This window comes from Onychostoma macrolepis, chromosome 17 (assembly GCF_012432095.1).
Source record: "Onychostoma macrolepis isolate SWU-2019 chromosome 17, ASM1243209v1, whole genome shotgun sequence".
Lineage (NCBI taxonomy): Eukaryota > Metazoa > Chordata > Actinopteri > Cypriniformes > Cyprinidae > Onychostoma > Onychostoma macrolepis.
Genome location: NC_081171.1, coordinates 14121775 through 14146480, shown reverse-complemented (window position 1 = coordinate 14146480; position 24706 = coordinate 14121775). Strand labels below are relative to the sequence as shown.

General features: G+C 36.5%; 1 protein-coding gene across 5 annotated transcripts in view; it reads right to left on the bottom strand.

Moving 5' to 3' along the window:
* kcnh1a (potassium voltage-gated channel, subfamily H (eag-related), member 1a) overlaps nucleotides 1–21758 on the bottom strand; it is a 50369-nt gene extending 28611 nt beyond the window's left edge. Inside the window, exons 1-9 of one of the 5 annotated variants that reach the window (XM_058749419.1) lie at nucleotides 21551–21758; nucleotides 20481–20507; nucleotides 15867–15990; nucleotides 13901–14007; nucleotides 13558–13686; nucleotides 13359–13477; nucleotides 11728–12120; nucleotides 5585–5611; nucleotides 3324–3753 (exon numbers count right to left, since the gene is read on the bottom strand). In XM_058749419.1, the coding sequence (XP_058605402.1) occupies nucleotides 3324–3753; nucleotides 5585–5611; nucleotides 11728–12120; nucleotides 13359–13477; nucleotides 13558–13686; nucleotides 13901–14007; nucleotides 15867–15990; nucleotides 20481–20507; nucleotides 21551–21623 (1429 nt within the window). In that variant the 5' untranslated portion in view covers nucleotides 21624–21758. The remainder of the gene's footprint in view (nucleotides 1–3323; nucleotides 3754–5584; nucleotides 5612–11727; nucleotides 12121–13358; nucleotides 13478–13557; nucleotides 13687–13900; nucleotides 14008–15866; nucleotides 15991–20480; nucleotides 20508–21550) is intronic. The other 4 variants (XM_058749418.1, XM_058749420.1, XM_058749421.1 and 1 more) reach the window with 4 other exon arrangements.
* Nucleotides 21759–24706: the final 2948 nt, after the last annotated feature.

The following is a 24706-nucleotide window of genomic DNA, read 5'->3' as shown; positions in this document are numbered from 1 at the left end:
AATGATGCAAATGGTGCTCCAATCAAGTGTTTACACTCGGCGCTGATTTAAACTGTCACTATAAACATGATGAAACATCAGAAGGATTCAGAAATCTGAAATGCAAGCCTGTAAATTCACATCACCTTGAATCGTTTGAGAACAGACTGCAATGTGATGCCAGTTGAACATTTTCATTAACTGTTGTTAAAAGAGCACAAAACACGACTTAGACTATTATGTAATGCAACGTGACATGAGCTACAAGAAACAGTTTGAAAAAGAAATGCCTGCGAGCTTCATTCGTAATGTATATTTACATAGAATTTATTTTCCCTTTATGTGTAATTATGTGATTTGAGTTCCCTGCGGCCATCTGCACATTATAATTACAGAAAATATATGATTGTACAGAAATGTTAAGTACAAACTGAGTCATCAACATTTTTGAACTATTTTCCCAGTCTAGCTATTTCTAATTATTACACTTCCGATACTATTGTGTCTAAATCCTAATTATTAAAACTTTATAATAAGGTCCCATTAGTTAATGGGAAATAAACTAATATTAAATAACATTGAGTCATACATTTGTTACAATATTTATTCATCTTTGTCAATGTTAGTAAATAAAAATGCTAATGTTTATTGTTAGTTCATTTTAGCTGAGATCCACTAAATAATATTAACAGATACAACTTTTGATTTATGTTAATGTTAGTAAATATAGGAATTAACAATAAATCGCTTACTGCTTGTAATGTATTATTCATTGATAATGTAATGTTAACAAATGCAACTTTAGCTAACATGAACTATCAATGAACAATACATTATGCACTAAAAACTGAAATCAGTTGTTTGTTTAAAGCGAATCGCAACATTATACTGTACAGTATGAAAAATGGATATTCATTTTAAGATTTGCTAAAAAAAATTACATATAATTTATTAGTGTTTTTACAGCATGTATAATGAATTATCTAAATCAATCTCGACTAAGTAAAAATATTTTTTTAAAGTATATTTTATAACAAAATCTAAACATACAGTTGTGTTCAAAATAATAGCACTGTGTTTAAAAAAGTGAGTTAAGCTCAAAATCCTTATAACTTTTACTTCAATACACACAAATGCATTGGGAACACTGCACATTCTATTCTAAATCAAAACATGAAGAAAAAATTAGCAAATTTGTTATTACTTTACAGAAAGTGAAGAAAAAGGAATATTAGGCAGTGTCTGCATTTTTCTTTACAAAGTCAAACATTTACTGTATAAACAGAAAAATGCTTGAAGAGTTAGCTTTCTTGTGAATAACTAAACTAACATTTAGTTGTATAGCCACGGTTTCTGAGAACTGCTTCACGTCTGTGTTGCATGGAGTCTGGCACCTGTGAACAGCTATTCCAGTCCAGAACGATTGCACTACACACCACAATTCCTCTGCATTTCTTGGTTTTGCCTCAGAAACAGCATTTTTGATGTCACCCCACAAGTTTTCTATTGGATTAAGGTCTGGAGATTGGGCTGGTCGCTCCATAACGTTAATCTTGTTGGTCTGGAACCAAGATGCTGCTCACTTACTGGTGTGTTTGGGGTTGTTGTCTTGTTGAAACACCCATTTCAAGGGCATTTTCTCTTCTGCATAAGGCAACATAACCTCTTTAAGTATTTTAATGTACTCAAACTTATCCATGATCCCTGGAATGCGATAAATAGGCCCAACACATAGTATGCGAAACATCCCCTTATCATGTCTTCACAGTGTACTGTGGCTTGAATTCAGTGTTTGGGGGTCATCTGACAAACTGCCTGCGGCCCCTAGACCCAAAAAGAACAATCTTGCTTCATCAGTCCACAAAATATTGCGCCATTTTTCTTTAGGCCAGTCAATGTGTTCTTTGGCAAATTGTAAACTCTTAATTTTTTCAACAATGGGACTTTGCGGGGCTTCTTGCCGATAGCTTGACTTCACATAGGCGTCTTCTAAATGTTACAGTACTCACAGGTAACTTTAGACTTTCTTTGATCACCCTGGAGCTGATCATTGGCTGAGTTTTTGCCATTTTGGCTATTCTTCGATCCATTCGAATTGTAGTTTTCCATTTTCTTCCACATCTTTCTGGTTTTGGTTGCCATTTTAAAGCATTTGATATCATTTTAGCTGAGCAGCTAAATCAAAGTGCGCTATTCTTTTGAACAATGTCTGGAACGACCCATTTTACTCAGATGCACAGTACAACATTTGCTACCTTCGTCCTTAAATAAGGGCCACTTGTTTGACACCAGTTTTTTTACAGAATGATTTACCTCTCTAATTAAACTCCACACTGCTATTATTTTGAGCACGCCCTTTTCAATTAATGATTCAATTACACAGAATCAACAGCATGCATGTCATGACTATTGGGTCTATTGGTTTTCTATTACTCTACCACACCTACTAGTAAAATATTTGCCATGTAGAAATATAATTTCTACCAAAACAGTGATTGATCTCTGGCTAGTGATGTTGGACTGCTATTATTTTGAACACAACTGTAAATTCTAGATCCCACCTATGAACCCAGTGATGTTCTGCACTGTATGATTGTTTGCCCATAAAGCAGCTATGTATGTTTACTCTGAAAATAAGCCTCTCATGAGGGAGTTTCACCATATAAATATAACAGCGTACTGGCAGCTGGTCATGTTTAATAGCACATATAATGGAACTGACTCATTTTCCTCTGAGTGGTGAATCACAGCTCAATGGCAATGTGATCTGCGAGAGCCTCGCCGTGGATGACCCTGCAGGCATCATCTCTAGAGTCAACGCTCCATTATTTCGCTCATCTGCCTTCATAACAATTCACTGTTCAGAACCAAATGAAATGTAGCTGTCTCAGTCAGCAAAAATGGTCACAAATTGAGGGAGTAATGTGATCAGAAACAGATCATTTCACACTGGAAAATATTATGGTAACATGATTTTTGACCAAAGTACCTTCTAAAACCTTTTTCTATGTTAACCAGTTAGAGAACTTTACCTAGCTGACAAGTTTAAAAAGCAGATTTTGCGCCCAAATGAAACAGAAAACCACGGTTACATTTGCAAGGTATAAGCATGCATGTAAATAATCAAAAAATCGATACCATTTTTCTATCAACTGGCCAAAACTTGGCCAGTGGGTCATCATTATTGCTGAGGCCTGAATTTGCTAGCTGAATTAGCTGTGCTGCACTAGTTAGTTACTTATACGCACAACAATTACTAGTTCTCATATAATAAACAGACTTATCAACACTGTATTTCTTCATGCAAGTGTTTATAAAGAAGTAAATAAAGTATTTCAACTCACATCCAATCATCATCATGGCCACAGCGAAGATCTTCTCCCCATCTGTGGTTGGAGCGATGTTTCCAAAGCCAATACTAGTCAGACTGGTCATGGTGAAGTACAGAGATGTGATGTAGACTGAATCTTTCGTAGGTCCACCTTCCCATCTTCCCGTCCCACTGACGTTGAAGCGATAGGGTGTCCCAATTGTCTCACCCAGCATATAAAGCCAGCTCTCCGGACGTACTTTGTTATGTTCCTCGTCTATAACCTCATAGTCTCCAATGCTGTACCAGATGCAGGCCAGCCAGTGGGCCGCCAGCCCAAACACGCAAACCAGCAAAACCAAAACAGCCGCACCGTACTCGATGTAGTGATCTAGTTTGCGAGCCACTCGGCCCAGACGCAACAGCCGAACCACCTTCAGTGAACTAAACAAGCTACTGATACCCTGAGGAAGAGACAGAGAGATAGAGAGAATTAAACACACTGAAAAATGTTTTCATCCATCCATCAAATATAAACATTATAGGCCGAAGCAATCCTACAAACACTTTTTCTTGAGTCTAAATAAAGTGCATTGTCTCTCAGCACAGATTCTCTGCATTTATAAATATGCACAGGCATCTGCCAAGCCAACCCTCTGAAATCAACAATACAGAGAGCTGAAACAGCACCTGAGCAGCCAGAACAAAGAACTCCTCAGATCTGAACAAACACGCTGGAATAACCTAAGTGTATAATCTTTTTCTAAAAGTGTACTTTTGTGATGTCAAAGACTGATGATTTTTCCCTATTTTTTCCCTATCGTTTCTGCAATCATTATTCTGAGAAACAGAAGAGGAGTTGAACCACTACTAGTTGTATTGATGACTTAATTTAGAAATTTGAATGAATTGTTGCTTTATATATTATATATTCCTTATTGGGTGAACTATGAGCACATGTTCATAAATAAAACAGCTTTCTTGACTGCACTGCACGTCAATCAAACAAACTACTATACACACAAGGACATTAATAGTACATTGGAGACTTGCTTTAGGGAAATGGCCACAACAATAACATTAAATATGTATAATGTTTGTTTTAAATATTCAAGCCAAAATCACCCTGTAACCATATATGTGTGTATTTTTTATTTTTAACACACTCTTTCAGATCAGGAATTTATCCAGGGATTTAGTTGGGTAGATATTACAAATACACATTACATCACGTCTAGTGATTTCATCAGTTCTCTTCGAAGAGACACTGAAAAAGAAATGAGGCGCTTTCTTTTTAGTCATTTTGCTGTATTAAAAAAATAAAAGACATTTTGGATAGTATTTATGCTGCTGCTTTTGAGACTACAGTAATTCCGTTTAGTGTGCATGAATTTTTTATTAAAGGAATGGTTCTCCCAAAAATGAAAATTCTGTCATTATTTACTCACCCTCATGTCGTTCCAAACCTGTATGCTGTTATTTTCTTTGGAGTTTTCATGCGTTTTTATCCGTACAGTAACAGTTTATAGTAATCAACTATGTTAAGTTCAGAAAATTACCCAAAAAAATCACCATGAAAAGATTATGTCCATATAATAGCTTTGCATTCCCTTAGTAAATCTTTAACCCGTGAACTGCGACAAACTATTTCCTGATTCAGTTAGTTGAACTCAAGAACCAGATCAGTGAATAAATGATTCTTCTGAGCCAGCTCTTTTCAATGAAATGGCTGACTTTTTGTTGTTTTGAACAATTCAGTCAATGATCCAGTCTACTACTAACTTCTTATATTTTGGTGTGTTCTTTGCACAGTTTACATTTGACTACAGATAATCTGTAATAAGTAATATGGACTACTTTTATGGTGCTTTTTGGGCTATGTGGAGCTTAATAGATGAAGTCACCATTAAGTATTGTAGAAAAAATGTTTCTGAAATGTATAAAACTTCTCTATTTGTGTTTAAATGGCAGCAAAAGAGTGAGTAAATAAATGATAACAGTATTTTTGAAATATTCCTTTAAACACCCTATCAGCACATCCACAGAGTTACAAACACTGACACACACACACACACACACACACACAGAGAGACACACAATACAGTTTAATACACACCAAACAAACATTTAAATGAAAATAATTCATTAAAAAAAATATTCTGTTGACTGATTTGAATAGAAACATGAAATAATAGACTATGGTCTAATACTGCTTTTGGTTTACATCAATGTCTGATGGATGCCCTGAGGCACAGCATATCAATCAAATGCCGAGTTTTGAGATGAAAGGCCTACTTGAGTGACAGCTCGATGATTCCAGTTCTTCATTCGCCCACAACAAACACAGGCAGTGCAAGGGACATGCAAAAAGAAAGAGGGATGAGGAGAAAAAAAACACAAAAAAACAAAAGAGAGTGACAATGGTCAACAGAAGAATACATGAACTGTTATTGCAAACAAAAGCATGGCGCTTTGAATCAAGAGTGAAAAAGCAGATCCTGGACTGTTAGTTAGATCACAGGCATTGCAGACATTAATAATCAAGCTTCCGCTGCAAAGGCAATGCGAAACGATGACAGATGTCTCTGTGAAATCAGACAAGGGTTATGCAACATAAGATAATTATGCCAATGAAAGTTTTGAAATGAAACACCTGAGGAGGATTTTGATTATTAAAAACCACACAGCTCTCCCTGTAGGCCATAACAATATGCACCTGTACCAGATGATGCAACAGAGAGATGTGTGTATTTATGCTTGGTCCTTGTGTTTGTCCTTTGACAGAAAGAAATATTGGTTGCATTCCAATTTGCATTCTCTTATTCACTAAACATATGTCCTGTGCATTATTTGCTGATGGGAATGTGCACACTTTTGAGTATGTAGTAAGATAATATGCCATAGTTGGTTAGTTTGCGGCATTTTTAACTTAAACATAGATGCACATTTCCCATTCAAGCAATTTCAGCATACAACAATTTGCAAAGCACTAATGCTGCCTTTAGGTTATGTTGGAATAATGAGAATTTATGAGATGAACACTCATTAATGGCACCGCAATGTCATAATTACCAATGAGAAGCTGTGGATTTTCTTCAAGCGTTGGGAGGTGTGTTAACTATGATGGAAGGCTCATTTATATTATTCATAATAAGATTGTGATAAATCTTGGTAGATAATACTGTTCACTGAGGCATTTTTTGAGGTGACAGGCTTGTGTGGCAAAACTACATTTCCCATCATTCCCTGTGGTAGCATAAGAACGCTAAAATACATGCACTACCATTCACAAGTTTAGGGTCAGTAAGATTTATCTATTATTTTAGAAGGAAATTAATATTTTTATCCAACAAGGATGCATTAAATTGATCAACAGTGACAAGGAGGTTTATATTGTCACAAAAATATTCCATTTCAATTAAATGTGGTCCTTTCTATTCATCAAAGAATCATGAAAAATGTATCATGGTTTCCACAAAAAGCAGTATTTTCAACATTGATTATAAAGAAGAAATGTTTTTGAGCATTTTAGAATGGTTTCTGGATCATGTAACACTGAAGACTACTGTAATGACTACTGAAATTTCAGTTTTGCCATCACAGAAATAAGTTACATTTTAAAAATACATTCTTATAGAAATTGGTCATTTTAAATTGTAAAAATATTTCACAATATTACTATTTTTACTGTATTTCTAAACAAATAAATACAGCCTTGGTGAGCGTAAGAGACTTCTTTCAAAAACAAAACAAACTAAAAAATGTCCCAACCCCAAAGCTTTGACTGGAAGTATAGATCAGTTATAACCTAAAATGAAGCGTTAGCGTTAGTTCTGGCAGGTCACGTGAGTCAAGCTTGCATCAGCTGATTCTCAGCTGATTGTATCTACCTATAGGAATACAACACATATCGCGGCATTCCTATATAAGCTCTATTCTGTATCAATCAGCAGCTTTTTCCGCTTGCTCAGGAGCAAATCACCCTCCTCCATCCCCAACTCCTCCTTTCGCAGTCAGGACTTGTCTTTCTGATATTCCTTGCTGAATCAGACTTAAATACACTAAATACACTTAAATATCATTAAGTACATTAATGATATCTGCTTTGTTCTGTTCTGTTTACCATAGGGGGGTTATTATTGTTGCTCTCCCTGCTCATTCATGACAGGCTGCATGGATGGGCAGGGAGTTTTTGCACAGAACAGAACCATACCACCAAACCAAAACTTTATGCTAAGTATCTATCTTTTGACGATAGTGGTCCTGACAGAAGTACATTTATTGCATTTTATTTTCTTAAGCAATGCTAAACACCCTCTTTTTGCCTAATGAAAACTATTAAAAAGTTACACTAAAATAAAATTGTCCAATGCTCCTATTTTATTCTAACCACCTGAACACACATCATGTCAATATTACGATTTCTGGACTCATAAGGAACATCAGGAGGATTGCATAATCCCAACTTTGCATTCTATACAGTATACTGCAGTATGGGTAGTGCGAATTGAAATCTAACCATTTCTTCTCTTTGCAGACAGCTTTCCACCAAAGAAAATACATTCAAATGCTGTACTGGCCTCCTAATGTAAATAAACAAATTTGTCTAAGGTTCACCTCAGTGTGAACTTACGTTTACCAGCCGCTTCCTCCGCTTTTTCAAATACAAATCAATCAGAAAGCAAACACCAGACAGAGTGCATTATTCTCCATCAGAAAGTCGTCACCTCGGGATCTAATTCGCCTTGTGTTGCATGACTCTCTAAGGATGCCGTTATTTATGGTGGTGCTCTGTTCTTTGGGCTGGTTCTGCTGAGCTCAAAGCCCAGCAGTGTGCGCAGACAGATCTGATGAGCTTGATGTAGCTGATCACGGTAAACTGGTGCTGACAGCCCCTCTGAAAAGCCATATGCCCAAGGGCAAGATGAAAGCTGGGATCCTGCATATGTGCGTGTGTGTGCGTGCAACACAGTGGACGTGGGAGAGAAGAGCGTCTGAGTGGGTGAATGTGCTGGTATCATATTCATTTGTAACTCGAGTTAAGAGTGTGTGAGTTTAAGTATGTGTGTATGTGCATATGTGTGTTTTACAGAGAATCACAGCAAAAAAATATTTTTTTTTTTTGTGATAGCTTGCCTCAAAATGAAAATTTAGTCATCATTTACTCACCCTCATATCATTCCAAACCTGTACGACTTTCTTTTCAGATTATTTAAAGAATATTTCATCTGTTTTTATCCATTTAAGGAAAGTCAGTGTGGTCCAAAAAACACTGACCCCATTGAATTTCATTGTATAGACAAAAAAAAAAAAAAAAACATTTTTCAAAGTTTTTTCTTCAGTTGTTCCAAGTTCTGAAATGAAGTAATGAAGAGTAGCAACAGATCTATTCTTCCATATAGTTGCATACATCCAAGTGTAATGAATTATTAAAATCGAAAAAATGTGAGCAGATAAATGTGAGCTTGCAGGGGTGAAGTTTAAGCAGACTAAGGTTATGTCTTCACTAATCTGGATACATTAGAAAACGCATCCTTTTCTCTACATTTTGACCTTCAGATGGTGTTTTTGTCCTGCAGAAACTGAGCTGTTTGAAGATGCTTTCCCAGGTGGATAAATTTGAAAATGCTGTTTGTAGTGATGACACAGAGACTGACAGCATGGCTTTGAAATAAAAATGCCTTTTTAAAATGTATCCGGACTAATGTAGACATAGCCTAAAAGACATAGACAATACCTGTATATATCACCAGAGAGAAGTATGACATTTCCACTGGAAGATCCAGTTATGCCCTTTTGATTAAACATCATGAGGTCAAAAATTAATAAATTAATTAATTTAAAAAAAAATTAAAGGGGTCATCAGATGCCCATTTTCCACAAGTTGATATGATTCTTTAGGGTCTTACTGAAAAGTCTTTGGTAAAAAAAAATTCTCAATTATAGTGTAAAACAACACCTTGTCAAAAACAGCAACTCGTTTTGGTGCATGTTGGGTGGTTGTGTACAGGTTTCAGTTCAAACAACATGTAGAAGTGAATTTAGCATCCGATGACCCCTTTAAACTGGAACATAACATGTATTTTGAAAAATTAAATGAATTGAATGGTGAATTTTCATTTCATGCCGACTTTGAGTAAATGATGACCCAATTTTCATTTACAGGTGAACTCTCCCTTTAAGCACAAATCATTTTTGAATGCTGTGGAATGCAGGTGTGGGGTGTGACGGCAGTTAACATCAGGCAGAGATTGTGCTCATCCTCTGTGCAGTGGCGGAAATTGATTGTGAGTTCAATTAAATGCAGACAGACAGCTCAGTTTAAATCGTTATACGGCCAGAGATTGATCCAGAGCAAAAGCTTCATCCAGTACACCGACTCCAACCTCACCAGCACAGAGAATCACGCACCATCGATTCAGTCCCCAGCTTTACCATACAATCACCCGTATCCAGCGAGTGAAAGAGACAGACACAGAGAATCAAAGTGAGGTGCACGAATACTTCTACTCAAAAGCACTCAAATGCTTTAAATAAAAATTCAAAGTGTAAACATGATAGCATGGAAATGAACTCTTAGCCCAAGATCAATGAAAGGGTTTGTGTGCTTCACTCTCACGCGTCCCAATCAATATTAATTTGCACCAAAGATTTGCTCCATTACAAGCTCAAATACTAACCCTCACACAAAGCACTCAGTCAAATGATCAGTTTAATGTTGCAGGGCTGTTATACCACCACTTGTAAAGATACGCACAGGTTTAATAGCTATTCTGAACAGGTGTTTTGAGGTAAATATAGAAAAATCATCAAAAGTGTGTCTATGTATGAATACTTTGATATTTAGTTTTGTTTATTTGTTGCTGTCCTTCCCCTTGGTGCATTTAAAATAAAATCTGAAGATAGTTATGAGCAGACCCTAGGTAGCAACTTATTAAGATCTCCCCTAGGCTATTGAGTAACGTCAATGCTAGCTAGGTTTTCTCTGTAATGAGAGCCAGCAGGGTAGTCCAATGCTTTTCTTCAGTTTTTCCTTTCTTGAAGGCATTATTCATGTCTATTACCAGGCCTGCATGGGGCAAAAATGTTTTCCACTTTCCCTGTCCCTTGCGTGTTTGTTTATTGTTAAATATTTTGTCTGATCTGATAATGCATTCAGGTCCCCATACAGTAAGTTTGTAGTACTCACAGCCTAGTTTTATCATATGTAAATCCATTCAGCTTAACTGCACTAATTTCCTCCCAAATCAGTCAGCATGAGTAGACCAAGGCAGATAAACTGTGTCGGGTTTTTTTAATTCGTGAAAAATAAGGTCTGTAGTTAACGCGATCAAGATATTTTCTCATTTAATCCTACGAGATAAAATACATCAGAAATATGTGTGTAAAACGCTACATGTGACTACAGGGGAAAACTCATCCAACTAGTAGATATTAAAATGTAGTTTGTTTATTCTCTAGCGTTTTACCTCTGTTAATTGTAATTAGGCTTCAAATTTCATAAAAGTTGAATTGAAGATTACCTAAATGAACAGGATGTGTAAGAATAAAACACTTTACTTAGTCACAGAACTTTCCTGCAATAACCAAATCTAGTGGAAAAATCCTATTGAAAATATACATACTTGTAGCAGGGATTATTTGCTTGCCTGACCAATGGCAGAAAGGGAAAAACCTGTCTGCAGATGGTCATTATTTTTTACAATTATACTGTAATTACAGTACACTAGGTGGCGAATTTCATCTTGACTATATTTGTAATATCCAAAAAATAATCTTTCAGTTCACTTGCAAACTCCGTAAAGGGATAATTCACCCAAAAATTAAAATTACCCAGTGATTTACCCACCCTTCAAAAAAAGCCATCCTAGGCGTATATGACTTTCTAGTTTTTTATTTTTTTAGATTTGTTTTGGAATTTTTGTTTTTAGACAGTGTAGTGAGTGACAGGAAGTGATGTGGGGGAGAGAGAGAAGGGGCCACGAGCCAGGATTCGAACTCGAGACGCCCGCGGCGCTATACAGGGCTATCAGTGCCGACCATAAACCCCATTTACTGCCATTATAAAGCTTGGAAGAGCCAGGACATTTTTTTTAATATAACTCTGAAAGAAGAAGGTCATATGCACCTAGGATGGCTTAAGGGTGAGTAAATCAGGTAATTTTCATTTTTGGGTGAACTATCCCTTTAACTTGGCACATCTTACATAACGTGCATGTTCCTCTCTCTGAATTATTGCAGTCTGCTGCTTTTTAAACAGATCCTATATATACATATCTCCTTGCTTTAAACAGTGCGAGAAACAAGTAATAAACTTCAGCATACTGGAAAACCAGAGCAAAAACAATGAGCCGACATAACAGACATTTTGATTATTAATCCTTTTTTCATGTTTGTTTGTGTGTGTGTATGTAAATAAATTTGTGTGTTGTACTGACCTCGTCCACGTTCTCAAAGGCGTTGATGACATCATAAGGCAGACAGGACAACAGGTCAATCACAAACCAGGTTTTCAAGTAATTCATACGAATCAGTTTTGGGTCTGATATCACTTCCCCAGCCGGGCCCACGAACGTGGTGTGGAAATTTAGTACAATATCTACCAAAAAGATCACATCCACAATGCTGTCCACAACCAGCCAGGTGACGTTGTTCTGCTTGGTTTTGAACGAGACATTGTATGGGACCATGATGGCGGTGTAGAAGGTGAGAATGAGGATGACCCAGTCCCATGTGGTCTTAAAGGCACAGTAGTGCAGGATGATGTGAGGAGGGGTCTTGGGGGTCTCTTGTTTGTACTGGGGCAGGATGTCTGAGCCCAGCTGGAGAACCTGTGTGAGAGAGGGACAGAGAGAGAGAGGCAGCGGATGGATGGTCGTTTATCTGAGTGGAGAGAAAGAGCAATGACCCGTCTCGGCTTACAGGAGACTCACCTCAAAGAAAAATCACATCCTGTAAAACATCTCATCTCGTCTGTTTTAAAAGATACAGATGGAGCCTTGTCACTGACTAAAATGGATTTTGAATGGACATTTTGGATAAACCATCCTAGAATAAATGTATGTTAACATGATATATTTTGAAGAATGAATGGACACATTAGCTTGAAGATTTAGTTTAGCTTATCTAGCACTAAAAATATTTCAATTAATTAAATAATGTGTTGAAATTTTTTAAATTTATATGTATTTTACTGTACATTTTAGGTCGATACCACAAAAAAAATCTCCAAACACTTAGAATTTTACATTTAATTTGAATAAATGCATATCAATATATTAACTTATTTCATATAAATAATTTAAATACATTTATTTAAAAATTAACCATTGAAATGTAACCATTTCATTCAAATATATTCATAATTATTTTTTTTTATTATTATTTTCATATCATTGTACATGACTCTGGAATACTTAATTCTGTTTGGACAATTGTGACATTCAGCTTTGAAATATTTCTGAATAATGACCGTTGTCAACGGAAACACTGTATAACAGTCTCTCTGCTATCTCTACAATTAATATAATATAATTCTCCCTTTATTTATTTATTGCAAATGATTGTCTGGAGCAGATTATATACAGTAGTCAGTTTATATTGATCATATCATATTATATTGTTATTTATTGTCTACTGCCACCATGGATTAAATAACTAATACAAAACTAATCTGGCAGCTCCATTGCATGACAGCTTTAATGTGATATTAGTATAATTAGTTAGGCCTAGAATAGAATGTAAAAAAATATATCATATGCTACAGATGATGAATTGATTATGGGTCATTTTTGGCCCCCACATTTAAATTTCTGGGTATTTTCTTCACATTTTGGTGGCACTTTTGTCTCAAAGTCCTGTTAAATTCTAACCATGGTTTGTAAACTATTAAAAAATGCTCCATATATCTTTTTAATCTCCCTGCAGGAGGAGTGTGTGTACTGAAAACACACAGTGCAAGAGGATAGCCTTCTAGTGTTAGTTTGATCTTTGACACGGATGGATGAAAACACATGCTGAAGCATACCAGAATCACTCACAGGCGTAAAATGAATTGTATGAGACTGACCTCTGCAAGGCGCGAGTGTTTATGTACATTCTCTCCTTTATGTACGGTGGGCTGTAGTTGTTGCAGGACCCCTCTACTGCTGGTCAGAGCCCTAGTCAGACGAGCAAACTTCCCCCATCCTGAACACAGAAAAGATCCACATTTATCATTCACTCTCAAATGCACAAATGTTCATGAAATACATCTGAACAACACGTACCTTTGGAGGAGTCATCTTCAATTGGTTGCTTGAATGCTGTTATGTCACTAAACGTACACAGGAAGAGCACAACCTTCTCCTGTTCATTTCGTATAGGTGCTATTTTCACAAAAAACCAAACCGGCATTCCTGGAAAAACACAACCACACACATTTAAACATGCCGTAAATCTGTGACAGATAATATGTTGGGGGAGAAAAGTTATTTTTCTATTGAAGAAAAAACTGTCTTGTCTCTGTTTTACACATTAATGCATATTCATTAATATATGAGCATAACAAAATTATGCACCAGGACTGCTGTGTTCTTGCCTACAGAGTGTGTGTTTGGGTGCAATGCTCACTGTTTTTCTTGTACATCAAGATCTCAAACGAATTCATCTCATAGTTCTCGAAAGTCAGCCGAACTTTTTCACATGTGTCCTTATCTGTGAGCTCTCCATACATGAAGCTGAGAGAAAAAAGAACCGTAAAACACAATCAGAATTTCATCATTAACTTGTGTCATTCTAAATCCATTTGACTTTCTATTTTCTGTAGAACACAAAAGGAGAAGTTTAGAAAAATGTTGATACTGCTCTTTTGAATAAAATACAAGTGACCAGGGGCTGTCAAATTCCAAAAGTGACAAAAAAGTGCCATGATAAAAGGTCATATATGACAACATTGCCAACATATGCTATTTTTATAATGCTTTTGAAGCTTCGCAGCCCCAGTCACCATGCACTTTCACTGAGTGAAAAAAATACCACGTTGAATTTCTACCTTTGTGTTCCACAGAAGAAAGGAAGTCCCATGGGGGTAACACTTTATTTTATGGTCTCTTAACTAGTTGCTCATTAGCATGCATATTACTAGAATATTAGCCATTTATTAGTAGTAATTAAGCACAAATTAATGCCTTATTCTACATGACCTTATTCTAAATTCCTAATCTTACCCAATACCTAAACTTAACAACTACCTTGCTAACTATTAATAAGCAGCAAATTAGGAATTTATTGAGGGAAAAGTCGTAGTTAATAGTGAATAAGTGTTCCCTATTCTAAAGTGTTACCGATCTTTTGAGTTACGATGAGCGGATAAAATCAAGTTTACTGAAAACTAGTCCAGCTTTGCTTTACTACAATGAGAGAGACAGAGAGGGAGGAATGATACATTCGAGAGACTCTACAAATGTATTTCTCTTTGAGACATCTGGAGCTGTAACGCTAATGAGTTTGTCTTGTGTTTGGCATATCAAGGAAAAGTAAGAGTTCAAAGCTGACTGGCACAACAACTAACCACACAGAAGGCATCCACTTTCACCCTTACAACTCTATTTTTAACATTTACTGTAACATCTGCAAAAACTGCCACATAGGAAATTAAAAAATAAAAATAAATACATAAAGCATATGTAACAGAATGCCTTCTTACAAATTCATTTCTGTGTTTATTCTGCTACATACATTAGCATTCAAAAGTTGCTGTCGGTACATTTTTTATGTTTTGGAATTTGAGAAATATTATTACAATTTAAAGTGTTTTCTATTTTAATATATTTAAAATTGTTATTTATTTCTGTGATGGCAAAGCTGGATTTTCAGCAGCCATTACTCCAGTTTTCAGTGTCAAATAATCATTATAAATGTCTTTACTGTCACTTTTGATCAATTTAATGCATCCTACTAAATAAAAGTATTAATTTCTTTAAAAAAAAAAGATTATTTTCTGAAAAATATTTATTATTTACTTATTTTGCACTGTTACTTTCTCATATTCCACTCTACATAGTGTGCAGTGTAGTACTATATGCTGTACTGTATTGTATTGCATATTGTAATATAATATTGTACTGTATGTATACTGGGTTGTATTGTGGGCATACTTCATTACAAACAATATTGTACTATCTTGTATATTGTGTTATCTAATATGATATTTAATACTGTAAATGGTAAATTGCATGTATACTGAATTGGGCCAATTCTCACTAATAACTAGTTGCTTATTGGCATATTATATTTGCTGTTTATTAGTACTTATAAAGCACATATTCTGCATGACCATATTCTACATCCCTAATCCTATCAAATACCTCAATTTAACAACTACCTTACTACAAATAAGTAGTTTACTGAGGCAAAAGTTGTAGTTAATGGTTTGTTAATTGCGAGAATTGGACCTTAAAATAGTGTGACCACTGAATTCAAGCACCAGAAATTGTAGCTCTCTCTCTGCCATTCTCTCTTTTATGAAGAAAATATGATCAATATGATGGGATATAAAAACTAATGCATGAAACCAGCTCTGCATGAAGTCTGATACCTGCATGTGCTGCTTTTCTGCATGACCTCAGCACGGTGGTAGCCGGACAGCTTACAAAAGCCATCATTACTGTAAACGATGGGCCAGTCTACGATCTGGGCATTTCCCAACACAAAGTTTGTGTCTGTGGAAAGAGCACAGGAGGGTATGGGGAGGAAGCAGGTGAGAGGAACCAGGCACAAGGTCAACAGTAAGAAAACTAGAGGTCGGTCGCTATGGTAATGTCACATGAGGCAGGATGGGTGGACACTGTCACGGCAGCCGAAAGCCACTGATCTGACATGTTTATGACAACACTGAGAATTTCAGCTTAATTTTTACTGGTCTGTACCCAAGATGGTAATGCACAGTAGTTTCACATTATACTCTCGCATTACCGTACAACCCCATTCAAACTAAAATAGGTTTATCTCTAGATGTTCCTTCTGACACCCTTTTGTCCAGATACAGTTCCCTGCCTTTTAAGGTTTTCTTGTTAAAGTGAACAGAAAGAAACATATACAGTGCCCTCCAAAAGTATTGGAACAGTAAAGACAAAATTGCTCTGTTGGCTGTGGAGTCAAGACATTTACAAATATGATTAAAAGATGAATATGAGACAAAACTACAGAATGTCACATTTTATTATTGGGTGATTCAACACATGGATGATTTACCAGCTAAGAAATTCAGCACTTTTAGAGTTGTGATCTGATGTGAGCATAAGTATTGAAACAGTTGCCTCACAGGTCTTTCTAAGTGATCAGCTGTGTCCTGTTGCATTAATTCTTCTGATATTAAAAGCAAGGAATGTGTTGTATTAGTTATATCCATTACTTCTGCATTCTGAATCTTGCATTTGATGATGACACACACAAACCAGGATGAAGATGAGGGAGCTGACTTTGAGAGAAAAGCAAGCAATTTGGATGCTAAAAGAAAAGAGGAAGTCAATTAGAGCTATAGCAAAGACAAAGGGCATGGAGAAATCAAGAGTTTGGAAACCACCAGCGACACCAGCAACCAACAACTACCTGATCGGCTGAGAAAGTTTATCCAAAATGTTCCAGAAAGCTGGGGTGATGCTCTGACAATCTACTGTCCTCAGGAGACTTTGACACAGAATTACAAATGCTACACAGCAAGATACAAACCTCTGACCAACTCCAAAAATAGAAAGTCAAGATTAGAGTTTGCAAAAAAGCACAAAGGTGAGCCAGAAGAGTTTTGGAACTGTGTTTATGGACCGATGAGACAAAGATGAACCTTTATCTAAGTGATGGGAAAGCAAAAATGTGGAGAAAAAAAACGGAACTGAAATGATCCCAAGCATACAGCCTCATCTGTAAAGCATGGTGGAGGTGGTGTCGTGGCATGGGCATGCATGGCTGCCTCTGGAACAGGCCCTCTCAACTTTACTGATGACTTAATGTATGATGACAGTAGCAGAATGAATTTGGAAGAATACAAAACCATCTTGCCTACCAATATTCAAGAAAATGCCACCAGATTCATTGGGAAGTGCTTCATATTGCATCAGGACAATGACCCAAAACACCCTGCCAGTTCAGTCAAGGAATTTATAAGGGCAAAGAAATGGAAAGTCTTAGATTGCCCAAGTCAATCTCCAGATTTAAATCCGATTGAACATGAATTTCACCAGCTGAAGAGGAGAGTAAAGGCAGAAACAAGCAAAAATTGAAATTGGCTGCATTAAAGGCTGGGAAAAGTATTTCAAAGGATGAGACCAAGAGTCTGGTGATGTCTATGGGTCACAGACTCGCTGCTGTGATTGTGCACAAGGGATCTGCAACTAAATAATAGCTTTTAATCTTTTATATCTGCCTTATGTTCAACTGTCCCAATACTTATGCTCACATCAATGAGTGGGATGAACTCTAAAAGTGCTGTTCTTTTTATTTGGTAAAACCTGTATGTGTTGAAACGGCTAATAATAAAATGTGACATTCTGTAGTTTTGTCTCATATTCATCTTTTCATCATATTTGCAAATGTCTTGACTCCACAGCCAACAGAACAATTTTGTCTTCACTGTTCCAATACTTTTGGAGGGCACTGTATATGGTAGTCTCAGCCTTAAACAGCCCACAAACCACCCACAGACTGTTGTGATCTATATTGCGTTAAAAAATTGAAATATCTTTCTGAAAAAACATTGGTTTAAATATAACTGACTGGCTTTACTGTAATTAATAGGAGTCAGGGTGCATGGGTTTGTGTTTGCAAGTCTGAGAAATAACTAATTGCTGGATTTGCCAAAGTTTGCGGGGTTGTAGTATCAAATCTTTTAAGGTTTTCAAGAGTTTTGTTTGAGACACTTAAGCAAGTAAACAAGATATGCTTGATCATGCATGTGGTATATTCCACCAAAACTATCACTTTTACATCAATTTTAAAAAATCTTGTCCTATATATCCCACCACAATAAACAGCTGTGTTTGGTCATACACATGTATCCCATTCCTGGTTTTTGGCCACTACCGTTCAAAAGTTTGGGGTCATAAATTAATCATTTTATTCAGCAAGAACACATTAAATTGAAAAACGTTACAAAAAGACATGGTACAAAATGTTGCAAAAGATTTCTATTTCAAATAAACGCAGTTCTTTTGATCTTTTTATTCATCAAAGAATCCTGAAAAAGGTTTGACAGTTTCCGCAAAAAAATATTAAGCACAACTATTTTCAACACTGATAATAATAAATATTTCTTGAGCACGAAATCAGCATATTAGAATCTCTGGAAAAAAAAAATTCTGAAAGATCATGTGACACTGTAAAATTCTGCTTTGCCATCTCAGAAATAAATCAAAATATCAATAATATCATAATATCAATATTTCACAATATTGCTGGTTACTGTATATTTAATCAAATAAATGCAGCCTTGGCAAGCAAAAGAGACTTTTTTCAAAAACATTTTAAAAATCTTACTAACCCCAAACTTTTGAAAGGTAGCGTATTCCTATAACACCAAAATTCTGACTGAACAAATTTAACTTCTTTGTCACCCATAATACTGTGAGAAAAGCTAAAACACACAACCTGATACCTTCAGCATCTTCACAAAACTTTCAAGCACTATCTTCATGCTACATCTCTCATTAATCCTTTCATTGTCCAAATGCATAACAGGAGTCTTTGCAGACAGTCAGTTTGTGTCGTTCTGGAATATCACAGCCATTATCAATTATACCGGAACTTTTACTCCTGTGTGTATTATCCAAAAGTCTGTGTTGAAACTCTCTGTGCCAGGATCATCTGTAACGGGCTCCATCTCTGTAACCTTACTTTAACCTTTCGTCTGATGTCTGTCAATGTTAGTGTGTTAGTGGCTAGCGTGTTAAGCAGGCTATCAGGCTGATTAGCTGACAGTAGTGATTTAGCGGCTGCTGAGTAAGCCAGTAGCACTTTTAACAAAGTGTCTCTTAAAGCTTGAGCAAGCTCACGGTAACACTATACAACCTGTAATCCGATATAAAAGAATTAGAAACTGTAGTCTGTCACAAATGAGGCACACTGAAGACCTTTCCAGTATTTAAAAGCAAGAAATTGCCTTTATATAAGCGTTGTCCTTATTTAATATGTAAACTGTAAACAGCTTCATGACTTTCATCAGTCTCACAGCCTTTATTTACATATTTACATGCAGTAAGGTTCATAAAATTAAGGATTTTGTGTGATCAGTGTCACAGATTGGTTTTTGTTTTTGTTTACTTAGAAATAGTTCAGACTTGTAAACATTTCATATTCATTTTACCTCACCGCATTTGTTTACATTTCCTGTTAAAATTACTGTTTATTTCAAGGTTTAAATTTGATTTTGAATCCCAGACTTTTGACCCCTACTGCATATCAGCATTAAAAAGAATTTAGATCTAAAATAAATGTAAAAATTTTTGGTTTTTCATTATAAAATATGTCCTTCACCTCATTCCGACACAATAACATGAATGGCAACATTTTTCACTTTGACTGCACATATGATTTAAACACAGACAGACATTTCATCTTTCTATGGCTAATGCTTGTGGAGGGTAAATGTGAGATGAGCAAATGTAGAAGGGCAGCATCAGAATCAGAAGTGAAGGGAAACTCAGATCTATGATATCAATTGATTTAAAAGCATGGTGGTGGATTTGCCACAGAGCACAGTTCTCCTCTACTGAGCATAAACACGGGAAGTTCGACACACTGAAACAAACACACACACACGTGGACACACACGCACTACTATGGAGGAAAAACGTTCCATGCCAACATTTGTTATTTTACAGCAAGTGCTGTCAGCGCTGAATGAGGACCAGGGAGCAACATCTGCATGGTTATTTTCACCATAACTAAGCAGCTTTGAAATATGAACAGCACTGTTGAACCACTTTAACACTAAACCAGAAATGATTTTAATCAAGCTTTTCGTTAAAATTCAGACTATCCATTTGTAAAGTAACAAAAATTGTTATAGAACAATATTTAATGTCGAAAGGGAACTAGAAAGAGAGAGAAAGGGAGGGAGGGAAAGATAGAAAGCCAAAGACAGAGAAAGAGAGAGGGAGATATAATGGAGAGATGGAAGAGGTTAAAGCACAAGTGTTCTGCTCAGTGAGGTTTATACCTGTGTGTCTATGTGATAATGTCCAAACTGGAAGTTAAAGAAAACAGAAAAAGAGTTAAAATAATACACAAACACCATAGAGGAAGAGGAATTAATCCTCATGTTCTTCTCCAAGACGGCCAGTTAACCCATATATGGCCAAGTGGGTCATACAGACATCAATGTTTTCAGAAGTTAATAGAAGTCCTACTTAAATGAAAAAGTACATCTTTTTTAAAGCTTAGAGATCTCTCTACTGGGGTTCAATGCAGAAGTGGTGTCCACTGGGCAGTTGTGGACGTCTGATGTTCGATTAGTTTTAAATAGCCATATGCATGCAACGATGAATAAGAAAAGCGGCCCTGGTGGATAAACATCAATAAAAGAGATCTTGGATTCTATTTTTAGGACCTTACAGAGGGTGCAAGAACACAGTCTGATCTCGCAGATAGTGCTGGTGAAGATCCTCAGCCAGTTTTCAACCTTTCAGCACTCTTAAATATTAATTGCTATTAAATATTAATTTAACCTAAAGTTGTTCTCTATCCTACAAAGCATGCTGATGGAAGGATGTATGAGAACAACTCAAATGGGAACGAGCAGCTGTCACGCAGAGAATACAGAACAACATTTCAACGTTCCCGTAGCCCATTACTCTTTATTAAGTAGTAGCCTATTTTTAGACTTACTATAGCCTAACATAAAAATAAATTATGCATTATGTAAATAAATTAGCCTATTTATATATCATTTTTAAAAATCTAGAAGAGAATTGTACTTTTAGAACTGCTTATTTTACGTTTTTTCGTAAAATCAAATAAGAAATAATGAATAAACTCTATTGTAAAACAACATTTACTACAGAATGCACCTGAATAACGTTTTCTTTCCGCGTGAACAGACACCTTTAACTTTCTAGTTTGTGTAGTTATTTAAGTATATTGTCAAAAGTACGTTGTCTTTATGTAAAGGTTTCTTCTAAGTCTCTTAATTATGCACACAAAAGTTTTTCTCTCTTTCTTTTATCTGCGACACTACCGCTGATACTCTTTTTGTATGTGCGCTGCTTTGGATGTGGTGGTGCGTCTTACCGTTAGACCGTCGGACAATATTTTCCAGAAAAGTGTTTTGTGGGGCCACTAGTCCTCTGCGTCCCCCGGCCATCACGGCGGGTCATGCGCTCCTATGAGAACCCAGACCGGTCAGCATAAAGTACCCGCCGCACGCGTCTCCGGTGTGTCTGCCGTCCACATGCCGCTGCCGCATCCAGTGATGTATGGACCCAGGGCTCTCCTCACGGTCTCTTCTCTCCTCCACCATCGGCTTCAACTGGCGAATCAGCGCCATCTATTGACTCGTGAGAGGCAGCAGGTGTTCCACTGTCAATCAATAGATGGCGCTGATTCATCATAGTAGACCATCGCAGTTCGTAATAAAATCTACTAATTCCACGCTCTTGACGCCATCTGCTGGTGGATGTAATAATAATAATAATAATAATACAGGTGCTGGTCATATAATTAGAATATCATCAAAAAGTTTATTTATTTCACTAATTCCATTCAAAAAGTGAAACTTGTATATTATATTCATTCATTACACACAGACTGATATATTTCAAATGTTTATTTCTTTTAATTTTGATGGTTAGAGCTTACAGCTCATGAAAGTCAAAAATCAGTATCTCAAAATATTAGAATATTTACATTTGAGTTTGAATAAATGACCATCCCCTACAGTATAAATTCTGGGTATCTCTTGTTCTTTGAAACCACAATAGTGGGGAAGACTGCTGACTTGGCAATGATCCAGAAGACGGACATTGACACCCTCCACAAAGAGGGTAAGTCACAGAAGGTCATTACTGAAAGGTGTGGCTGTTTACAGAGTGCTGTATCAAAGCATATTAAATGCAAAGTTGACTGGAAGGAAGAATTTGGGTAGGAAAAGGTGCACAAGCAACAGGGATGACAGCAAGCTTGAGAATACAGTCAAGCAAAGCTGATTCAAACACTTGGGAGAGCTTCACAAGGAGAGAACTGAAGCTGGAGTCAGTGCATCAAGAGTCACCACGCTCAGACGTCTTCAGGAAAAGGGCTACCAAGCCACTTCTGAACCAGAGACAACATCAGAAGCATCTTATCTGCGCTGTGGAGAAAAAGAACTGGACTTTTGCTCAGTGGTCCAAAGTCCTCTTTTCAGATGAAAGTAAATTTTACATTTCATTTGGAAATCAAGGTCCCAGAGTCTGGAGGAAGAGTGGAGAGGCACAGAATCCATGTTGCTTGAAGTCCAGTGTGAAGTTTCCACAGTCAGTGATGATTTGGGCTGCCATGTCATCTGCTGGTGTTGGTCCACTGTGTTTTCTGAAGTCCACAGTCAACGCAGCCATCTACCAGGAAATTTTAGAGCACTTCCAGCTTCCTTCTGCTGACAAGCTTTATGGAGATGCTGATTTCATTTTCCAGCAGGACTTGGCACCTGCCCACACTGCCAAAGGTACCAAAAGCTGGTTCAATGACCATGTTGTTGGTGTGCTTGACTGGCCAGCAAACTCGCCTGACCTGAACCCCGTAGAGAATCTATGGGGTATTGTCAAGAGGAAGATGAGAGACACCAGACCCAACAATACAGATGAGCTGAAGGCCACTATCAGAGCAACCTGGGCTCTCATAACACCTGAGCAGTGCCACAGACTGATCGACTCCATGCCACGCCGCATTGCTGCAGTAATTCAGGCAAAAGGAGCCCCAACTAAGTATTGAGTGCTGTACATGCTCATACTTTTCATTTTCATACTTTTCAGTTGGCCAAGATTTCTAAAAATCCTTTCTTTGTATTGGTCTTAAGTAATATTCTAATATTTTGAGATACTGATTTTTGACTTTCATGAGCTGTAAGCTCTAATCATCAAAATTAAAAGAAATAAACATTTGAAATATATCAGTCTGTGTGTAATGAATGAATATAATATACAAGTTTCACTTTTTGAATGGAATTAGTGAAATAAATCAACTTTTTGATGATATTCTAATTATATGACCAGCACCTGTAATAATAATAATGATAATGATAATAATGATAATAATAATGTTTTATTTATATAGCGCCTTTAAAAAAAACAGAGAAAGCTTTACATAACATTGATAGATAACATGAACATAAATGCAGTTATACAGTCACATAATAAAACAAATAAAGCAGACAGAGGTCATCTGAACCAGACGAGTAATGAAAGTAAACATGGAACTGAAAAACGAGACAGACAGTCAATTGACGAAAACATATTGTAAATAAGTGACTTTTGAGATCAGTTTTAAAGGTCTGGAGTGAAGAGACAACACAAAGGTTTTGAGGAAGTTTGTTCCAGAGCTTAGGAGGTGAAACGGTGAAATCCCTGCCTCCCACACACTATACTATTTCTTGCAACACTTTTAGTCTTTGTTAAACCTAGGAAGTGTTCAAAGGAACGGATCGCCCAAAAATGAAAATTTTGTGATTTACTCACCCTCAAGTTGTTGCAAACTTGTATTCATTTCTTTCTTCTGTTGAACATAGAAAAAAATGTTTTGAAGAACAAAAGAGTTGCTGGTTGCCACTGAGAAACAGTAGTTCTCTAAATGTTTAAAAAATACAGTATGCATATATTTCACAAGCAAATTTTTAAACTTTCACATTTAACAGGAGGATCTTCAATTCAATTAAATTTAGCGCCATGTCAAAACAAAATCTATCATCAAAACAATAAATAAGATAGAGTTCTATAGAGTTGACTCTGCAGTCAAGTGCTGTTTGCAGATGTTGGTGTTGTCACCCAAAACAGCAGCAAATTGGGATCCTGCACAACATGGGTTTGGTCATTAACCCTCAAAAGGATAAATATAATGATATTCCCAAAAAAAAGATCTAGCAACCAAGACTACAAACTAGATAACAAGTCCCTAGGACATCCTCAAAACTACCTGCGTATTGATATCAGCAGCACCACTGAAAACGTCAACAAGGCTGTGGATGTCTTCAGAGACATGGTGGCACAAAGGGCATTATGTATCAAAACTGAGACCCCTACCGGAATCTGGCTATAAATAATCAAACCTGTTATAGACCCCATTGCGCTCGAATGCGAAGTCTGGAGTCTACTCACCATCCAAAAATCCACCAACTCCAAGTACAGACTCTGCAGGTACAATTCTGCTTTTATGGTGGAGGAAAAACTCCCATAAAAACAACAGAACCAAAAAAAATGC